The sequence below is a fragment of the Antennarius striatus genome, chromosome 2 (genome assembly GCF_040054535.1).
Source record: "Antennarius striatus isolate MH-2024 chromosome 2, ASM4005453v1, whole genome shotgun sequence".
Lineage (NCBI taxonomy): Eukaryota > Metazoa > Chordata > Actinopteri > Lophiiformes > Antennariidae > Antennarius > Antennarius striatus.
Window position 1 is genome coordinate 9224817 of NC_090777.1, and position 21516 is coordinate 9246332.

The following is a 21516-nucleotide window of genomic DNA, read 5'->3' on the forward strand; positions in this document are numbered from 1 at the left end:
CCTTCCTTCCTTCATCACTTCTGTTTCCTGAACCAACATGTCCATTGAAGTCTCACCAATGACAACTCTCTCACTACATTCTGGGGAAAAAAAAGTAAACTGACTAAATAAATTTTTTTTAAAAAATCATCCAGGTATGTTTCTGACAAACACTCTGGTGTCCTTCGAAAACACACTTGATGGTAAAGATATATCCTTCTTTGTTAGAAACATTAATCAACTACGATCAGTATGAGACAATAAGATAACAGTCTTATCTAAATGAACCATGACACAAGCAGTGCAAGGAACATCCTGAGGTCATAGATAGATAGATAGATAGATAGATAGATAGATAGATAGATAGATAGATAGATAGATAGATAGATAGATAGATAGATAGATAGATAGATAGATAGATAGATAGATAGATAGATAGATAGATAGATAGAGATGTACTTTAATAATCCCGGAGGAAATTGCACATATCCACTGCTCAGCCAAACACCAGGAAAAAAACAAACAAAACAGGACATACCACAAGACATACACTATACTAACAGACACATGTAGTATTAACAGTACATATACTAAAAAAAATAAAATAAACAGTATAAAATTAAACTAAATTAAATCCAAATCCGTATGGTTATGGTTAAGAGACAGTTCAACACTCCAGTAGCTGTTCTCTCATCATTTATACTGCAGTTCTGTAATTTGATGACAGCAGCTCTGACTCCTCAGGTGACCCGCTCAATTCTATAATTGTGTGTTTGTTTCCCACATTGATCGGATGGTGATCATGTAGTGGGTTTAAATCTGCGTTGTGTAATTTTATAGTTATGGCAAATGAAGACACCTTCTCCTTTCGGCAATGAGTTTAATTATTGGCGAGCAGGAATCCAAGGTTCGCACATGGCAAGACCAGTAGCATTTATGCTAGGGTACGTCTCCATATAACAATGTCCATCCACAAATTAATGAATTGCCCTTACTGGGGTCGGCAAGGGTCAACAGCAATGTACCTGACGAGCGGAACTTTTTCCTTAAAGCTCGCAAGAAACGTCCACCAGTTGACTCCACCAGTACAGTCATCCCGTTTCTCCTCCGTCCGCTGCACCTGCTTGTCTCTCCCACACCCGCAGAATTTCTTCGAACCCCCGTCAACCACCCTAACATATGTACGGAAATGCAAATTTCCACATTTCTCAATAAAAGTATAAACTTCCCTTACAGAAAATTTCAAAATATAGGCTGTCCCTTTTTTATCATATAGCACGACAACATACTACAGCTACACTCAGATATATTTGTTTCAGTCAGCACATTGTTTTTTTACACTTCTCTTATTTTTTGGGGGAGACTGGGAAGATTTAAGGCTTTAGTATCATTACTGATATTTATTTAATGTTTTTTTCATGACACATTATATCCATGCAAGTTTTTACTCTGAACTTTTAGTTCACTATTACAATCCTTAGTTTTCTCACCTTCTTCTATAGAAAGGCCATTTGGTGCTTCCGCTTGCTTATTCTTGTGCTATTAGCATTGATACAGTTGCAACCACTTTAACACCCCACATGTATTCAGGTAAGCTGCAATTAGTCTGTCTCCAGCTTTGCTAAAGCTAAATAGGCTAAGCTAGTGCTTCTTGCAATTCAGTTATTCTATCAAAGCCAGCATTCAAGCCACATGCCTGTTGTGTATGTAGATGGAGGGAAGTAGATTACAGGACAGACACAATCCGTAAATTTCACAACGTGTTTACTTTCCTTCTTCATGCATTCATCTCATTCGATACCGTAGTGCAGTGCCACCGCTGGATGGGGAGTGTATTGCACGATACCACATATTCAGCTTTTGTTAGAATAAACCCTCAAACAGTAACATAAGAATCTACTCCATTAACAACGAGAAATAACAAATAGAGTACCATTAATCTGTAAAATAAGAAGTAACTCTGAGGTAAGTATCAACAAATAGAAAACATCAGTGTCATATTCATTACCAAATTGCAGGTAAGTATTTATCAAAGATAAGTCATATGCTTATTGTAAACATTGTGAACGTAAGCAGACTATATGAAGATCACAAGTCATAAACAAACAGTATAATGACATTTCAAGAACATTTCCACATCATTTCTTTTCTCCGTTTTTTTTTTTTTAAGTCACATAATCCTTAAGCCATGCGGGAGCATGTCGTACTCTCGGTATACTTGGAGACTGATGCAGTGAGGGCGCAGTTTCAGGTTCAGGTGGCTCAGCACCTTGGTCACTTGGCAGGAGACGAGCATCTGCAGGCAGTGATGCTGGAGCAGCAGCACAGGTGGAAGAAGAGGGGGCAAGGTGGAAGGCATTCCACACTTTTCCATTGGACAGCAAGTAAGTGGCAGGACCCTTTTGGGCTACCACTGTCAGTGGTTGGGTAAACTTTGAGTGTCCTTCGGCAATGAGTCCTGGTTTGCGAATGCGGACAGTAGAGCCGATCTGGAAGCTTGGTAATTTTGCACCACAACGTTTGTCTGTGTATTGTTTTGTTTCTGTTGTCTGTTTTGGATGTTTTGTAGCATGTTGGCTTTCTCAGTGCAGGGGCGCATGGAGTGCAGACCTATGATGTGAAGCTTGGTATTCAGTGGTCTACCATGCAACAGTTCAGCTGGGGACACCGAAGTCACGGCATGTGGTGTGGCTCTGTATGTGTGTAAAAACTCAGCAAAGAAGGCTTCATACACCAGCGAGTTCCCCACTGGAGGCAAGGGGGGTAAAGTGTCTTGCCCAAGGACACAACGACAAATGACTCAGCGTGAGCGGGAATCGAACCGCAGATCTTGAATCATTGGATGACCCGGTCTACCACTGAGCCACGGTCGCCCCAAGATAAGAATACTTGGTGGTGGAATGAGGAGGTACACGAGTTTATACAGAGAAAGAGGTTATCAAAGAAGAAGTGGGACACTGAGAGGACTGAGAAGAGTAGACAAGAGTACAGGGAGATGCAGCATGAGGTGAAAGTAGAGGTAGCAAAGGCCAAACAAGGGGCTTATGATGACTTGTGTGCTAGGTTGGACAGTAAGGAGGGAGAGACTGATCTATGCAGGTTGACAAGAATGAGAGACAGAGATGGGAAGGACGTGCAGCAGGCTAGGGTGATTAAAGATAGGGATGGAAGTGTATTGACAGATGCCAGTAGTGTGATGGGAAGATGGAAAGTGTATTTCAAAGAGTTGATGAACAATGAAAATGAGAAAGAACAAAGACTAAAAGAGGTGGCTGTTGAGGACTAGTAAGTAGCAAAAATTAGTCAAGATGAAGTGAGGAGGGTGTTGAAGAGGATGAAGAGTGTAAAGGCCCTGATGATATACCTGTAGAGGTATGTAAGAGGAGGTGGCTGTCAGAATTTCTGACTGGGTTGTTCAACAGGATCTTAGATAGTGAGAAGATGCCTGAGGAATGGAGGAGAAGTGTGCTGGTGCCCATTGAACAAGGGAGATTTGTAGATTTGTGGCAACTACAGAGGAATAAAGCTGATGAGCCATACAATGAAGTTATGGGAAAGAGTAGTGGAAGCTAGACTGGACAGGAATGAAGGTTAGCTGCAGTAAGACAGAGTACATGTGTGTGAATGAGAGGGAACCAAGTGGAAGGGAGAGGAGATCAAGAAGGTGGAGGATGTTCAGTACTCAGGGTCAACAGTCCAGACCAATGGAGAGTGTGGAAAAGAAGGGAAGAAGCGTGTACAGGCAGGATGGAACGGGTGGAGAAAAGTGTCAGGTGTGATGTGTGATTGAAGAGTTTCAGCTAAAATGAAAGGAAAGGTGTACAAAACGGTGGTGAGATCAGCAATGTTGTTTGGTCTAAAGACAGTGTCACCAAGGAAAACAAAGGAGACAGAGCTGTAGGTAGCAGAGATGAAGATGCTGATGTTATTTTTAGGAGTGACCAGGAAGGATTGGATTAGGAATGAGTACATGTAGTGAACGAGGACATGACGGTAGTTGGTGTGAGAGAAGAGGATGCAGAAGACGCAGGGTTAGATGGAGGCAACTGATTTGCTGTGGCGACCCCTGAGGGGAAAAGCCGAAAGGAAAAGAATAAGTATATGCTCTCATGAGATTTCTTTAATGCTGTGATACCTGCATCTTAAAGAAAATCTTTCACCACTGACAGCTAAGGAGGAGAGTACAATATTTTCGCAATTTTCATTCTGTTCAGTCAGAATGAAAAAATATTGCACACTGAGCTGTCAAGATAATGCTTGACCTGAGCCAGAGAATTAGACCATATGCTTGTGCATGGTACTGCATGAACTTTAAAATGACAGCTGTGAGCCCAAGGTTAACAAGTACCACTTCATTAACTGCACATGAAAGCTCAGCCTGCTGCGGTTCCTATCAGAGATATACTGTAGCTGCGTCATTTTATTACGTGTGGATAAAGAAGCCTTAACATATCATGAATGCATGTATTAAAAACATTTCATAAAAAAAGTGAGTCTTTCAGTGATATTAACATGAGTTCTAACCAAAAGAGTCTTCATAGTGTCTGTCGGCTCAAAAGCAACAGTCTATATACATCTATTATGCTGTTTTTTTAGAGTCCAGGCTGGTCTTGCTTCTGATGGGCTTGTTGGGAGATTCACATTTGGAAATCAGAACATTTCTTCATCTCTTTTTCCAACATTTTGTCTATGTCATTGCTCTTCCCATCTCTTCTCTGGTCTCCACGCTAAATGTATTCATGGTCCTATGATGGAGCTGCTTTATTGTGGCACTGAAATAGGACACAGCTGAATTAAACAGGGTCAGTAAACAGAGGCTTTGGCTACTGGCTTTGTGTCAATCCCCAAGCTTCCAAAACATTGCATTTGAACAATACTGAGACACTAGGCTGTAGCTGAAAATGTAAAAAGAATTTCTCCCACAACATAAAACTCAGTAGCTATAAAACAATGATTTATTCTACCTTAAGTTAAAATTTACTGGCATGTAAATTATTATTCACATCAAGCTGAAATTAATTATACATCAAAGGTGGGATAGCAACTGCTACCACATTTTTATTCAATGTGTTACATCTAAATTTTATGGCACGTGTATGTATTTTTTATGTTTGAGAAAGATAATAATTTGAAAATGGATTTGGGATAGGGATATTGAACATATCATGGCACCTTATGAAGAGATGCATCCTTCCAGAGGAACTCCTTGGATGAAAAATGAATGCTGCTGATATGTGAAATGCTATTTCAAATGCTATTGATGTCAAAAATTTGGCTGTATTTATTTATTTATTTATTTACACAAAAATTTAATGTGAATTACCACCATACCGTAGATACATGAATCCAGTGAGCACATTTAGACAAGCACACAGTACAGTTAGTCCTCAAAATACGAACATAACTGGTTCCGAGATTTTGTTCTTAAGTAATTGTTTATTATATTATAATCTATTATCATCATTTGAGGTTACTGAAATACTATTACTTCTCTAAATATGAAAATAATGAACTTTGAGCAGCTTATAAAGGGGATGGCACAATGCACAGGGGTGTCTCGACACTACTTGGGAAGTGAGTTGACACCATCCACTACCAGTTTACACTGATTTTTTTTGCCCGACACGGGTTTTGACCTGAAGACCCTCCGGTCCCCAGCCCAAGACTTAGTGGATTGAGCTATTACCGCCCCGAATATGAAGGTACAATTCTCTAGACTTACGAGAAACTCTAAGACATAAAAACAACACATAAATAAAATAAAGTTCTGTTCTATTGTAAAGTAACTTCTACAGCTCTACCTCTGCTGAATAACTTGGCAGGCCCATATGTGTTTTGAGAGTGTGTTGGGAACATCTCAAAACACATCAGTGAGGTCTTCAACTCTCACCTCCGGGAGAGCTTCTCCCAGATCCCGCAGGAGGCTGGGGACATTGAGTCAGAGTGGACCATGTTCGCCACCTCCATTGTCGAAGCGGCTGCTCGCTGCTGTGGTTGCAAGGTCTCTGGTGCTGTCATGGCAGTAACCCCCGAGCCCGGTGGTGGACACCGGAAGTGCCGTCAACCTGAAGAAGGAGTCCTATCAGTCCTATAAGCATGCAGTTAGTACAATCTGACACACATCAGGGAGGCAGAGTGACAGGCAGCAGCTTCGGAACGCGCCCCATTTTGAGCAGCTTGTAGGGGGGACGGCGCCTTGCTCAAGTGGCTCGGCAGTGGCTGGGAGGTGAGCTGACACCTCCCACTGTCAGCTCACACTCCTGGTGACATCATGGCGGGAGCAGGACTCGATCCGCCGATGGTTGGGGCGATCCGTGTACAGGACATCTGCTCTACCGCTGAGCCACTGCTGCCCCTGTTTGACATTCTTCTTAAAAAGGCTTCTCTACTGCAGTCAGAAAAGCTTTCAAACTTGTTCATCCTGTTCAGATAAATCGCCATATTTGCTTTACCCAGAAGAAACTTTAGAATCTGCCAATTCTTTTTTTGATTCTTCCTGCGTTTCAAACCAACAATGTACGTGTTTGTCAAAAACAAGACAGAATGAGATAAGGATTCTCTAAAAACGGTAACCGATTGTCGAGTCTCTAACAGTCTAGGAAGTAGTGATAAACAATTTCTCTGTGAGAACAGAATGGACAGTTTACTGTATGTGTGAGGAATGCTGACAAAAATGTCAGTGATAGTTAACTAAAAAGTCAAAACTAAAAGTTTAAGGTATTTGAATGACAGGGATTAGCTAGATATCAGTGTCCAACAGTTGTTTAAAAAAAAAAAACTAACTGATTGTGAATGATGATCTTCTAGGAAACTTAATTTCCATTCCTTTGAACTCCTCTGTGTCTCTCACTTTTACGCTCTCAGTGGGATCCCAGGGAAGAAGTGTGGAGTCATTATATTTGCAGCAGAGGAGCTAAGTAACTGCCGGGTCAGTGCAAATACACATCCTTATCTGCATTTTCATATTTAAGCTGATGCTGCTGTAAGAAATTGCAATCATTTCCTCCAACAGCCATACACACCATTTTATGACATATTTAGTTTAATTTGTAATGAGTTCTTTGAGACCCCGATCATTGAGTTTATTTTTTTAGTGATGAGCCCAAATAAACACTTGTTGGTGTGTTACTCAATCCCCCTGCCTCTCTAAAAGGGTTTGAAATTAGCTGTAAGGATTGTGTGCTGAACTTCCTTCCAATTTGGCCATTCCATTGCAACAGTAATAACTTAGTATCATCCAGGATGTGTGTGTGTGCATGCATGTGTGGTGGGAAATGATGAAAACAGGCTTATCTTGGTTGTTTGCTATCGTTACTCATGTAGGTTTTACTTCTGACAAGTACCAAACTCCTTTCTAAAAAAATTGGTTAGTGTGTGTGTGCTTGTGTGTGTAAGTTTGTGTGTTTGTGTGGACTGAAAACCCGTTAGCTTTGGTTTGATGCTTTCATCCTGGATGGAATGACTAAATGGCCTCATTACGGTTGATCTATCCATCCATCTATCTATCCACCAGTCTCTTCCTCTGATCCCAGATATCTCAGAGGCAGGAATTACATAAATTCTCGTTAACAGCTCCACCCATTCATTCATATGCATGAGGCAAATCCCTCATCACTCTGCATACATTGCAGATAGCAATAAAATAAGTCCCGCTAATAAAGTCTGTTATTTAAATTTAAGGCTAGAGAGCAGTCTGAGCTTTAAATGCACATATGATTAGTGTCTGCATGGGTTCTCTCCGGGTTCTCCGGCTTCCTCCCACCTCCAAAAGCATTCGCTTCAGGTTGATTGGCAGGTCCCAAATTACCTGTAGGAGCGAGTGTGTGTGTGCATGGTTGTCTGTCTTTGTGTGTGGCTCCGCGGTGCACTGGCGTCGTGCCCGGAGTGTCCCCTGCCTCACGCCCTATGCCAGCTGAGATAGGCTCCAGCTCCCCGTGACCCGCTACGGCAGAAAATGAATGAATGAATGATAAGAGATGATCCAGCTGCGTCTTGTTCAGAGATTCTGATCCATGTTTGTTGTGCCCTGATGCACAAGTTTTCACACTGACAACAGACTCACACTTTGTGATTACAATGGTTTTGTCTTATCCTTCAGGATATAGCCACCATGCAGCTGTGTGCCAATAAACTGGACAAGAAAGACTTTTTTGGCAAGTCGGATCCCTTCCTGGTATTCTTTCGCAGCAATGAGGATGGAACGTGAGTCAGCTCATTCAGAGTAGACTCCAACATTCACCTATTGTTACCTCCCAATGTTAAACCCAGAAGAAATGATGTAGATGTATCATGCATTAGTAGGGACGTAAATACATTTGAACAGGTTTATCATGTATGAACTTATCTGTTCTTTGCAGGAATTATTTTACATCATTATCTGACATTGTAGCCCTAACAGTGAATAAATGGCCAAAACATATTTTCTTTGTTTCTCATGAACATTTCAAACACAGTGCGTTTTTCATTCTAAATAAAGCTCCATTTGACTTGATTGAACTAATTAGTTTTTCATATGATGGGTACTGATCAAGCCAGAAATGAAACAGATGTCCCTGCACATAATGTTTTCTGTTTTCTGCCTCAGCAGGTCCATGTCAACATTTAGAATTACCCCATAGCTCCTATACCTGATCTGCAATTCTGTTGTGTTCAACCCCCCCCCCCACACACACACACATCACATTTAAAAAAAAAAAAAAATTAAAAACAGCCTAAAAAGTCGAGTGTAGTAGGTAGTAATAAATGATGTGAGATAATTTTAAGCATTATAAATGTTATTTTGTTTTTCTTCCCTTGTTATTTTGCTGGCAGGTTCACCATCTGCCACAAAACAGAGGTGATCAAGAACACCCTGAATCCAGTATGGCAGCCCTTCACCATCCCTGTCAGGGCTCTCTGCAATGGTGACTATGACAGGTCAGAGAAAACATTTCGCAAAGCTCATTGGAAAGGCAATGAATTGCCATTGGAATATCCTTATACCGACCGGCAGTAGCTCAGTCCACTAACCCTTGGGCTGGGGACCAGAGGAGGACTGGTTCAAGACCCATGTCGGGCAAAAAACTGGCAAACTGGCAGTATATAGGCAGCAGTTAACGTCCTGAGCACTGCTAAGGTGCCCCCGAGCAAGCCACCGTTCCCTTTAAAAGCTGCTCATTGGGGCACCCTTCATGAGGAAGCTGCCCGCCTCTCTACCTCTCACCATTATTTGCATGCCCTAAAGGCCCCTTGTGTGTGTGTGTGTGTGTGTGTGTGTGTGTGTGTGTGTGTGTGTGTGTGTGTGTGTGTGTGTGTGTGTGTGTGTGTGTGTGTGTGTGTGTGTGTGTGTGCATTTGGGTCTGTACCACATACTGTATATTGCTTATTCTACCGAATTTGTGCAAAGTTCGGAGTTGGAGACACAGTTTTAAAAGTTTTTTTTTTTCCCAAAACCTTGTCTATACATAAATTGTGCCATGTGTCTATGGTACAATTCTGGAAAAGACAGTCAAATTTCATACATTAATGCCTTGCCTGTTCTTGAAATGTTTTCACGCACCTGAGATGTGTCACTACCGTAACACAGTAACAAACTGCGATTAAAACTTTTATAGTAATTTGTTAAAATTGTGAGTCCAAACACCCTCTAAAGAATATTTTTAGAAATTTATAATGAAAGGTTTTACAGTAAAATCACTTGAAATACTTTTTTAAACAAATCTCAAACTTTATTTTCCAAGACATCCAAATTTAATTGAAATCTTTTTTTGTAAAATGAATTACAGCGAGCTTAAAGATCTCTGCGTTAATTAGTAATAACATTACATCCACATTTAGCTAATATTTATATAATTTAATGACTTTGTTTTGATTTTATTTATAAAACACTCCCTGCTACAGTAGTGACTGTACTGCTTGGTTTTGACCACATTATTCTTTTTGCAAAGTTGTACTGTATCCCATCAACCATATTGTTTAACATTAAATAATAATATGAACCTTCAAAAACATGATCCTCGTCAAACGGACATGCCATGTTTGCTTATAAAATACCTCTAAAATACCAATACCAAGTTATTTATAAAACCTTACACTCTCCCTCCAACAGCACCAGGAAATGAAATGGCGAAAGGGGGCAGAGTCAGGAGAAACCCTGGGTTTGAGGAATAAAATCTGCTCCTGTCCAGAGTCCTGTTCCATAAAGCATGATTAACCATAAAGCTTCCTCTTACTTATCTGGCTTCACTTACCGAGACATCCGCCCTCCGGATTTTCGGTACCATAAAGCCGGCTATCAACTCACTATTTCAATCCAGGCTTGTCCACTCTAGATCTGTGCGCGCTCACATAAAAAGGGCGGAGTTTGCTGCATGCGACCAATCGCAAACATGCAACAAACCAGCCCGAGCCGCATATTTCACAACGGAGGAGCAAACAATAATAATTAATAAATATGAGCATCCATGATTTAATGACAAACACAAAAAAAAATCTCCAGACAGAACAAATCACAAAATTAGGACAGACTAACAGGAATCAAACTTGAGAAAAACGAACCAGCACCAGGCTGTGACAAAAACCTGGTTTAAAAAGCCTCATCACAATATCACCAACGATGTTCAGGTGTGAACGATCAGAACGGTGTGGATGAGTCTCAGGTGTGGAGCGGTGGCTCCACCCACCAGCTTGGCCTCTCCCTGCCACACAGCAGCACTGCCACACCGAACCGTGACAGTTAGTGCCATTATAATATTACTTCCCCACTAATACCGCAGTTGTATATCTGACTACAGTAACATTTGTGTGTTCCATAAATGTATGTGTGTACAACATTTTCCGTTATGGCATGTGAATGTAGCCCCCGCAAATTTATGAATAGCTCTACATACAGGTAGTCGTCGACTTACGACCGCGATTGGTCCCGACAGATCGGTCGTAATTCGATTTGGTCGTAAATCGAGTCTTAAGTAAAAATTCAATCCAGCAGCGCTGGTTCTTGGCTGGGGGTCGTCCGGGTCGTCAGCTGGGGCAGCGTGTGGGTTGGTGGGAGTGGGAGACGATCTTTTCATAATCATTGTGAGCTTTGTCTGAATTGCTTGTTTCTTTTTCTCCTCATAAATTTCACGATATGGACGGAAAGCGTCGTTTGCCATCCGTTCAATCCTTGCAAATGTTTCTATGTTCTATGTCCATTTCTTCAAAGTGTGCACGGAGTTTATTTAACAGGGAAAAGCCTTCTGACAAGCCTTTGGTGGTGAACATGTTTTCTGTTTCCTCCTCTTCTTTATGTGCTTCTCTTCTCTCTTCTTCTTCCAGCGCGATCAGTTCTTCATACAGCGCGATCTTTCGTAAGTTCTCCAAGGAGAGGTTTTTTGCCAGTTTCACTATTTTCTCTCGAATCTGATCAAGTTCTTTGTCACTTTCAAATCCAGCAGAAGCGTTCACGTAACGCTTGACAGTTTTTCCACACGCCATTCATACATTTCTCCGTCACAGCCTCCTAAGCAGCCCAGCCCATCAGTAGTGGGCTGGGCTGCTGATCTCAGTGTGACTGAACAGCGTGTGTGCGCCGTGGTGACTGAAGAGAGCGCGGGAGCCTCAGAGCGTGAATACTGTAGCTGGAGGGAATGCCCGCGCTGCCCAGACATTGTGGTCGTAAAGTCGGTCGGTCGTAAGTTGCATAGGTCTCAAGTCGACGACTACCTGTACTGTGTTCTTCCCGAGGTTTTCGGCATCGCCAACAGAATACATAAAAGTACCTATGACTGAATGAATCAATCCATGATTTACTTAAACAAATAATTGATTAATGGCATTTTATCTTTGGCTTGCTTGTAACCCATCCAACGAGGGATTTAAGGACATCATAATAATTACGAAAATCACTAAGAAATATATTAACTGTGGCAAAAAACCTCAGTGCAATGCACACTGTCTGCGGACTGTCAGCGCGTGGTTGCGGTGCGTTACATTACTGATGTAAGGCTCCAGCAGCTGACAGATGTAATGTAACCCCTCTCCCCAAAACCTGTACCTTTCGTACAGTTCAGGCAATTCCAACAGATTACAGCGATCTCTAAATATTATCTCGTGCCTGAGCGCTCTTCGCACAAGCTGTGCACCAAGATCCACCAGTTCTCATAAAACGGACAGCCCATTTTCCAAGAGAACTGATTGGTCATTAGGTGGGGCTGTTATACCCGCTGAGCTCTTATCCTGAATTTATCCTGCTCCGGAGCAGGTTAGGTGTTCAGCATAGGTTACTGCAAAAAACGTAGCCCGATAGAAAGTCAGCTACCTTTATGGTACCGAAAAGCCAGGGTTAAGCCTGAAGTTATCTCTCTAAGCCGTAATCCAGCTTTATGGTACAGGCCTCTGGTTAGCTTCAGAGAGTCTGTTACTATGGTAACAAACCCAGTGGTTCAGTTTACCTCGCTTCATGAAACTGGTCAGGGTTACTGCTCTAAGTCTGGGTTAAGTTACATCCCTTTGTGAAACCGAAAACCCTGGTTTTCCCTGATTTCAGGGTTAACTTACCCAGGTTTTCCACTAAATCTGCTTTGTGAAACAGGCCCATTCTCTGCAAACTAGCTGAACCAAAAAAAAAACAAAGCTGCATGTGTTCAAATTCAGCTTTGAGTCTCGTGTCTGACTCTTGTTAGCAGAAACTCCAGTTTTATTATCTTAGAGCAAATCCGTCTAGTTTTACACTTAAAGTGAAACCTTGTGTCCCTGCTGATTTCACGGTTCATTTACTCAGGTTTTCCACCAAACCTGCTTTGTGAAATAGACTCATTGCCTTAAATATGTGAAACATTTCATGTTGTCGTTATCGTAACAATTACGCCACATCCTTAACTTTACAACTTGTTTTGGCTTTAACTGTTACGGTTGTGACATTTTCAGACACTTTCTAGCATAACTCAAACATACTAACAAGTAAATGGCTAGAAACAGATGTTCGAACAGTTGTACACATAACAAAACATAATATTTTGATTTGAGTCCCTAAAGGTGTACTGACTTGTAGATAATTTGTGTATGGTTGTGACACGTAATGTAATACACTGATTTTTCAGCCATTGGAACACATTTACTTAAAAAAATGATGAGAGATAATGACTCACCATGCAGCCATAAGGGACAGGGATGCTGTATAACTTACCTGGCCAAAAATTCAGATGTGTGGCTAAAACCAGGCTCCACCCACAGGGTAAAACAACTTATGTTATGGTTGTAACATAAGTAAATAAATAGAAGCGCGGGACAGCAGTTTTTGAAGCATGTTTTGTAATTTTAAAAAATGCAAAGTGAATATAAATATTTTACCTATAATTATGCATACATATCTTTAAAGAAAACTAAACATATATTTTAAAATGTACTATTGGAAAAAATGAAAAAAACATCTTTTAAGTATCATTTTCAGAGATTGAAATTTAGGGGTTGGAGATTGGGACAACTAATCCCCAATGGAAAGTATCTAGGATGGTAGCATAAATCATGATTTTGTATGACCCATATGTGTGTAGTGATTACATATAGGAGTGCAAAAATAATTTCACCTTCGAGGGACTACCAAAGGGCTTAAATTAAATAAAATTAAATTTCCAATGATTAGATTTCCACTGCTGGATACATGAGCAACAAAAATGTCTGAGTCTTGGAAAACCATCCATCATTTTTATGACGTGTATTATGTGTCTGATTATCACCTGTTGCTGGGGCGGTCAGAATAATGCCAGCAGTCGGTCACATTGTTCCTGGGACCAGCACTGGTGTTATTGAGATTGAGTCAGCTTTCACACATCACTCTGTTATATTCAAAATCAGGAGAGACTGATGGAAACATGTTGATGGCAATTAGCTGTCAAAATGAATACAGAACTACATACAATGCCTGAATACACTATTCATGCTTCTGTAGTCCTAGTGTAATTTAACAGCAATCAATGTGTTCCAGTGGGAATTACATTCTTTCAACAGCCTTTTGTACATCAACAGAGGATGGTATGTTTTCACCAGCATCTGTTTGTCTGCTCAGGTTGAATCATGGATGTCCATCTTACTTGGTTGGAGGGTGGGGCAGTTGGTTGTAAATCAATGGCTCCATGTTAAAGTTTGGATCAAGAATGCTATTTTCTATGACACTGTAGAACACAGATCTTCTTTATTTATATCTGTAAATTACCCATAAACAGATTACAATGAAACTGTAAAGATGGGACATGTGCTGAAAAGGAACCCATTACAGTTTGGAGAGAATAACTAGATGAAACACAGATTTTACCTAAAATTTGCAGGTTTGATATAATTGAAGGGGCTGTTGAGATTGTTTCTGTTTCACCTTATCTCCCAATAAGAATGCTGACTTAGGTCAGGGGTCAGCCACAATCACTTTTGTGTGACATTTTTCTGTGTTTTGTTCTTTTTCTGAGGCCACTCTATGGCCAAACATCTAATCCAGTTTTTTGTCAAGCCCATTCTTCAAAAAATAAAAAAATAAATATATCAATAGTTTAGCGTTACTCAGGGTTCCTGTTGTGCTGGAGTGTTTTTTGTTCTTCATTCTTCTGTTTTTTTTTTTTTTTTATTTGCTTTTTCTTAAGATTATTAATCCTACACTAACATTTTTCAAAGAGTTGCATTATGATTTTTTTTTTTATTGTTCTTTGCCTTTATTGTGAATTTCCTGTGCGACTTTAGAACTTGAAACATCTGTTTGGTACTACAGTAATTTTAACAAAAAAAACACAAATCAGCATGGACACAAGGTTTCACTTTAAATGTAAAACTAGACGCATTTGATCTAAGATAATAAAACTGAAGTTGACATGACCCAGACATGAGACTGAAAGCTGAATTTGAACACATACAGCTTTGTTTTTGTTGGCTCAGCTGGTTTGCAGAGAATGGGCCCATTTCATTCATTTTTTTATTTTTTTTCTGCCGCTTCATACGCCATAGTGGGTCACGGGGAGCTAGAGCTTATCTTAGCTGGCATAGGGCGTGAGGCGGGGGACACTCCGGGCAGGACACCAGTGCACTGCGGAGCCACACACAAAGACAGACAACCATGCACACACACACTTGCTCCTACGGGCAATTTGGGACCGGCCAATCAACCTGAAGCTCATGCTTTTGGAGGTGGGAGGAAGCCAGAGAACCCGGAGAGAACCCATGCAAACATGGGGAGAACATGCAAACTCCGCACAGAACGGGACTCAAACCCAGACCCACCGTGTTGTGAGGCGACAGCGCTACCCACTGCCACCCGTTTCACAAAGCAGATTTAGTGGAAAACCTGGGTAAGTTAACCCTGAAATCAGGGAAAACCAGGGTTTTCGGTTTCCCAAAGGAGGTAACTTAACCCAGAGTCAGAGTAACCCTGACCTGTTTCATGAAGCGAGGTAAACTGAACTTCTGGGTTTGTTACCACAGTAAAAGACTCTCTGAAGCCAACCTGGTCGGGGGCAGGTTTTATTCCACAAACCCAGGGTTTCTTCTGACTCCGCCCCCTTTCACTGCCGTTCACTCGGCTTCATTTCCTGGTTCTGTCGGATGGAGAGTTTTACCAAGGTAAGATTTTATAAATAAATCCATATTTTAAAGGTATTTTATAGGCAAACATGGCATGTCCGTTTGACGAGGATCCCTCTTGTGAAAGTTCAGCATTAATTCACAGAGAATTAAATATTTTTGTATCACATTCAGATGTCCCGTCATATCCAGACAGTTCTCTTTATGATCGGTACCATTTCATGTCCCGATCCATCACACACATCTATGACTTGATTCATTCTTACATCTGCAGTGGTGCTGTGTGTAGTGCCCCGGTCATTTTTTTTTTTTTTTTTATTTGGAAATGGTAGTTTTCCTAAACAATGTGGGAGATGCTCAATGCATCTCGCCTTTAAACTTTTACCCCCATTTTTCTAGGCACAATACTTCTACAGTCAATTTTTAACAATAAACACCAAGTACATTCACTGGTCAAAAATTGAGATTAAAAATTGCTTTACCATCTGAATAGTGATGATACCAACGTTGAGATCATGCACCACTGCTTCTATTATCTGGTCATTAACAAACATTGTGTAAATTAAATTTCAAATGATAATTTTCTCCAAATATTAATATTACTGCTAATGACTTAAGTCTTAATCACTTTGACTACAGAATGTTTTGTGGAACAAAAATCAAAAGTATTTGCATAAACATGTAGAGCTTTTCTGGCTCTTTGCTATGTTTTTTTAAAAACAAATTTCTAAGCAGACATAAAAAAAAAACTAACAAAACAGAGCACAGGGTGTTACACAGAAAATAGTGACAACAGCATAGTAATAGGCAGTGGCTCAGTGGTAGAGTGTGCGGTAGAGTGTGTTCAGGGTCTGTACACACATATACTATATGCATGAAAAACATCAAAAAATTAACTAGAGTGTGCCCTAATTACCCTGCGGGGATCATAATCAGTATATAAAATAAAAACGAAAATAAAAAAACATACATCAAACAAAGGTAGGGCATTTCTGGGACATACATCTTTTCCATTCTCTCCATAATTCTACAAATGTAGTCTTTTGAAGCTTCAATATGTAGGTTATCCTTTCCATTACGTATATTTCATAAATTATACCGTACCAATTCTCTATAGAAGGTGCACTAGGCTTAAGCCAGTTTCTGGTGATTGTTTTCTGTGATACAATACTCAGTATCACAAACATATATCTGGCTTCTTTATTCATGGATGCAAATGGCAAAAAAAATAAAATAAATAAATAAAAGTTCATCCATTTAAAGGTTATGGTTGGTCTAACTATAGTCACTAATTCTGTGTGAAGCTGTTGCCAAAAGGGCTTTAACTCAAAATCTGTACTTGGTGGAAAGTACTCTGTATATAGATAAGCTGATAGTTCACACACAAATGTAGAACTGTTGTGTCAATATCCTCCTAGTATGACTCTATTGACTCAGTAACTGTGTAATTGCTCTATTGCCAATTTGATGGATTGAAAAATTTTCCTACCCTCTCAATTAAACAGCTCAGGTTAAGATGTTCATAGAGGTTACAAAAGAGCAGATGTCAAAAATGAGATATTCTGTGTCTCTTTCAGAACAGTGAAGATAGATGTCTATGACTGGGATCGAGATGGCAGGTAAAACCCTCTGTAAATAACCATCCACCATAGCCTTGTGACTCACACTGATGTTTGTTGAACATTAGATGAAAATAAACCATCAAGTTATGTTGGGTAAAATTTGAAGAGTTCCAGAGATGTAAACAAAGATGGAGAAAGAGACAATGACCATTTATATCAGACTACAATATTTTGTGTTTAAGCTTACCTATATGTGTGGGTGTTGTTTACAGCCATGACTTCATCGGTGAGTTCACCACCAGCTACAGAGAGCTATCTCGGGGGCAGAACCAGTTCAATGTCTATGAGGTGAGATATGGTATGAAAGCGTGTTTTTCTTATCATTTGAAGCACTTTGTAACAGTTGGGGTGATATTACTATTTTAACTTCTACTGGCTAGTGCTACAAAGGCTAAGAAGTTTCTTTTCTAAATAAAGCTAAAATTAGACGATAGAAATGGCTGAGAATGTCTCTATAACCATTGATTTTTATTGCCCTTCAGAGGGATTATGTCAGAAACATACTGTGCATAAACTCAAACACAAATTAAGTACATTTCTTCTTTTTTCATTTATGAATTATTTTTATATGGGAGATCAATGGTTAATGTATTGCCTCCAAAAAGAAATAGGCGACAGTGATTACACACATACTTAGAAAGGTTATTTTTGCTCAAAGAAATGGTTCCGTTTGAAACTCACAGGAAGTCACCAGCAACTGCACATAATCCAAGTTCTAATAGCATGCATTGCATTTAACATGTATATCTTCTCTACTCTGCATACAGTTAAAAATAATATCTACTTCAATTTACACGCTGCCAGTATCATCATGAATCTGTTGAATTATTCATGTTCATTATACGGCATAATTCTGGAGCATGAAGTCGTTTTAATCATTTCTCAATCATTAACTTAATTTCCATTATCACTGGCAGGTTTTAAATCCCAAGAAAAAAGGCAAAAAGAAGAAATACATTAATTCTGGAACTGTGAGTACACCTCCACCCCTGATATCATTTCTTTTTTGGTGTTACTGCATGCTATATTTAGATATTTAGATTGTATGAATACGTTTCTCATGGACACCATTACTGTTCTAATGGGAGTGCTATACCTCAGCAAAACTGAAATAAAGACTCAGGGAGCAGAAGAAGGTTATAGAGCCAAAACGGGAATTCTTTAATTTGATTCTCAGTACATCACACCAAAATAAGATGAGAAAACAACGAGAAACAGCCACTGAACTCATCTCCTATGGATGTGAGTGTGTGAATGTGTGGGTGTGGGTGTCGTTTTTTGGGAAAACAGGAAACATTCAATTTCCAGGCAAACACCCAAAACCTCCTGGCAACAACAAATGTCACTTTGACCTCATCCTGTCTTTCCGGTTTTACACAATCAAGTTCTTCACTGCCAAAACTGACCTAACTGTGACATAGCCATGCATTATTTTGCCGCCCCATAATCTCTCCTCTTTATGAGATTATCATAAACTACTCGTCAAAATAATGTATGGTGAATCAGCACCTCTGTCTGTATGTACAGTATGTGAATAGGATTGGTGGCTCTGCTGCTGTAGGGTTAAATGTATGACTGTGTGAAACTCCAAACTTAGTGACAAGTGAAAAAAAAACCCATACCATATACTGATGTATGAACTTAACATGAATAAACTAACATTCTGGTCCTCTGTCACCATTCCACTGGGGGGGATGAAAAACCTGTTGGCTGTTTTAAAACAGGAAAAGTCCCCCATCGGCCCCCTTCCCGTTGGGCAACCTTGCACAATGAATCCTAACAGATTGGCCGGGTACATCATACACTGAAAACACATAAATCATCCTAATAATTCTGAATAGTGTGAATTAGATTACCTTTCCTTTATAGAACACAGCGTAAATTATGTATGTAACTGTGGTTCTATGAATTCTCCATGACTGCCAGAGGCAGTACGACTTCTGTCGTATGCACTATTTTAGAGATGGCTTCACCTCAAGGAAGAGGGACACTCATTTCAGGACACAGATGTTCAGATCTTGGACAGGGAAAATAAATGGTTTGAAAGAGGACTGGAAGAGGCCATCCACGTCAAAGTGGAGAAGCCATCTCTAAATAGAGGGGGTGGTCTGCAACGTCACCTTTCTCCCATTTATAATCATGTCCTTCCAAAACTCCCAAAAATGATTGTCTCAGCGGATTGACCCAGGTGATGGGTCTCATGCTAATGACCCTCATTAGCATACAAAGGTGTTACTCACATCTCAACGACCCCCTTTGACACCCCCACCAACAATCGTTGAAGAACCAGACGGGTTTAACGACGGTCATTGGAATGTGAAAAGCCCTGACCACACCCCACAGGTTTTATAAGGTGGGACATTATCAGCCACTCTCTGAACTGAAGAAGTTTCTTGGATGAGAGAAGAAACGTCTTCAAGAACTTTCTTAACGTCCAGTGGATCGACTCAACAGCTTTTGGACTCACACATAAAACCAATACCAAAAATCCAATATCCCAAGGAGCATAAGGATTATAGACCCATAGCCCTCACTTCAGTGATAAAGAAATCCCTTGAATAAAATATTGCTACACGTCTTCTGCGCATGCGCGAGCAGGCTGCAGTTTCCTCTGCTCAGAGCGAGTTTGTTTGCATAATTTTGCGTTTTTTTCTATGTTTCTGCGTGTATTTTTCTAACGTAAAATTAGATAATGTATAGTAATATGCTAGTGTACTCCAGGGAGGAGTTGATGTCCATGAGGGTCAAAGGAGACCCAGCAACACGCAATCTCATCCCCGCTGAGCTCCGACGGAGATATCGCGGATGCCGAGCGGGTCGAGTTGAAAGGACTAGACTAACGGCTAGAGCCGCTAACCGGAGGAGAGTCAAGCCCTCCGTCCCCTCCGTCATCATGGGGAACGTGAACTCTCTACCCAACAAGTTGGACGAACTGACGGCGCTGTGCAGGACTGAACAGCGCTACCGGGAGACCAGCTTGTTGGTGTTCTCAGAGACGTGGCTAACTGGCGACGTGCTGGACGTTAACGTCCGACTAACCGGCTTCTCCTCCGTACGAGCGGAACGGGACACAAACACCGCCGGTAAGAAGAAAGGAGGTGGATTAATCATCTACACCAACGATAGATGGTGCCATCCGGGACATGTGACGGTGAAATCAACACTGTGTAACCGCGATCTGGAGCTAACAGCTGTTAGCATCAGACCCTACTACCTGGTGCGTGAATTCTCACACGTCATTGTCCTCGTCGTCTACATCCCTCCACGGGCGGACCCTGAGACGGCACGAGAGACCATCTGTGGGACCACCTTTACTCTTCGGACCCGGCACCCGGAGGCGCTCGTCATCATCACCGGTGACTTTAACCACGTCACCTTGGACTCATCTCTCCCCACAATGGTCCAGTGTGTAGACTGTCCCACACGGAAGAACAGAACCATCGATCTGTTCTACACTAATGCTAAGGAGGCATACACCGCCACCCCCCTCCCTCCACTAGGTAAATCAGACCATAACCTAGTGTACCTACAGCCCACCTACATCCCGCTGGTGAAACGGCTGCCAGCAACAACACGACAGGTCAGGAGGTGGTCCCCGGAAGCAGAGGAGATGCTGAGGGACTGCTTCCAGACCACCGACTGGGATGTTATTGTGGGCTCACATGGGGAAGACATTGAGGGGGCAGCTCAGTGTTTTACAGACTACATGAACTTCTGTGTGGACACCGTGGCCCCTGTCAGGACAATCAGGTGTTACCCCAACAACAAACCATGGGTAACCAAGGAAGTCAAGGCTGTCCTGAACAGGAAGAAGCGGGCGTTCAGGAGCAAGAATGAGGAGGAGATGAGGAAGGCCCAGAAGGAAGTGAGACTCTGCCTGAGGGAGGCCAAGGAGGCGTACAGGAGGAAGCTGGAGAAGCAGCTGGGGCGCAACCAAGTGCGGGAGGTCTGGAATGGGATGAGAACCATCACCGGACACGGGAAAGGGCGCAGCACTGTGGAGGGGAATATTGAACGAGCGAATGAACTTAACAGCTTTTTCAATCGGTTCAGCTCCCCCACCACTCCCGGCTCCTCGTCCCAGGCCTCTCCTGGCCTACAGACCTCTCCTGGCCTACAGGCCTCTCCTGGCCCTACAGACCGCTCCACTGATGCTCCCTCCTCCTGTGCTTCCTCTCCTTCCACCCCTGCCACTTCTCCCGAGCCCACTCCAAAAACTGCGAAGCTCAACGGCCCCACCTCAACCACTGGACTTCCAACCTCGCCACAACCTCCTGCTCCCACCACGACCGAGACCATCATCACTGCAGACCTGGTGACGACAACGCTGAGGAGGCTCCGTCCCTGCAAGGCGGCTGGACCAGATAAGGTCTCCCAAAGACTCCTCCGAGCCTGT

The 21516-nt window shown here is 41.5% G+C and overlaps 1 protein-coding gene across 1 annotated transcript in view; it reads left to right on the forward strand.

Moving 5' to 3' along the window:
• Positions 1-21516, forward strand: part of LOC137612711 (copine-9-like) — a 116895-nt gene that overhangs the window by 31616 nt on the left and 63763 nt on the right. The window contains exons 8-13 of the mRNA XM_068341381.1: positions 6844-6907; positions 8078-8181; positions 8791-8895; positions 17076-17117; positions 17333-17408; positions 18038-18091. Of these exons, the coding sequence (XP_068197482.1) occupies positions 6844-6907; positions 8078-8181; positions 8791-8895; positions 17076-17117; positions 17333-17408; positions 18038-18091 (445 nt within the window). The remainder of the gene's footprint in view (positions 1-6843; positions 6908-8077; positions 8182-8790; positions 8896-17075; positions 17118-17332; positions 17409-18037; positions 18092-21516) is intronic.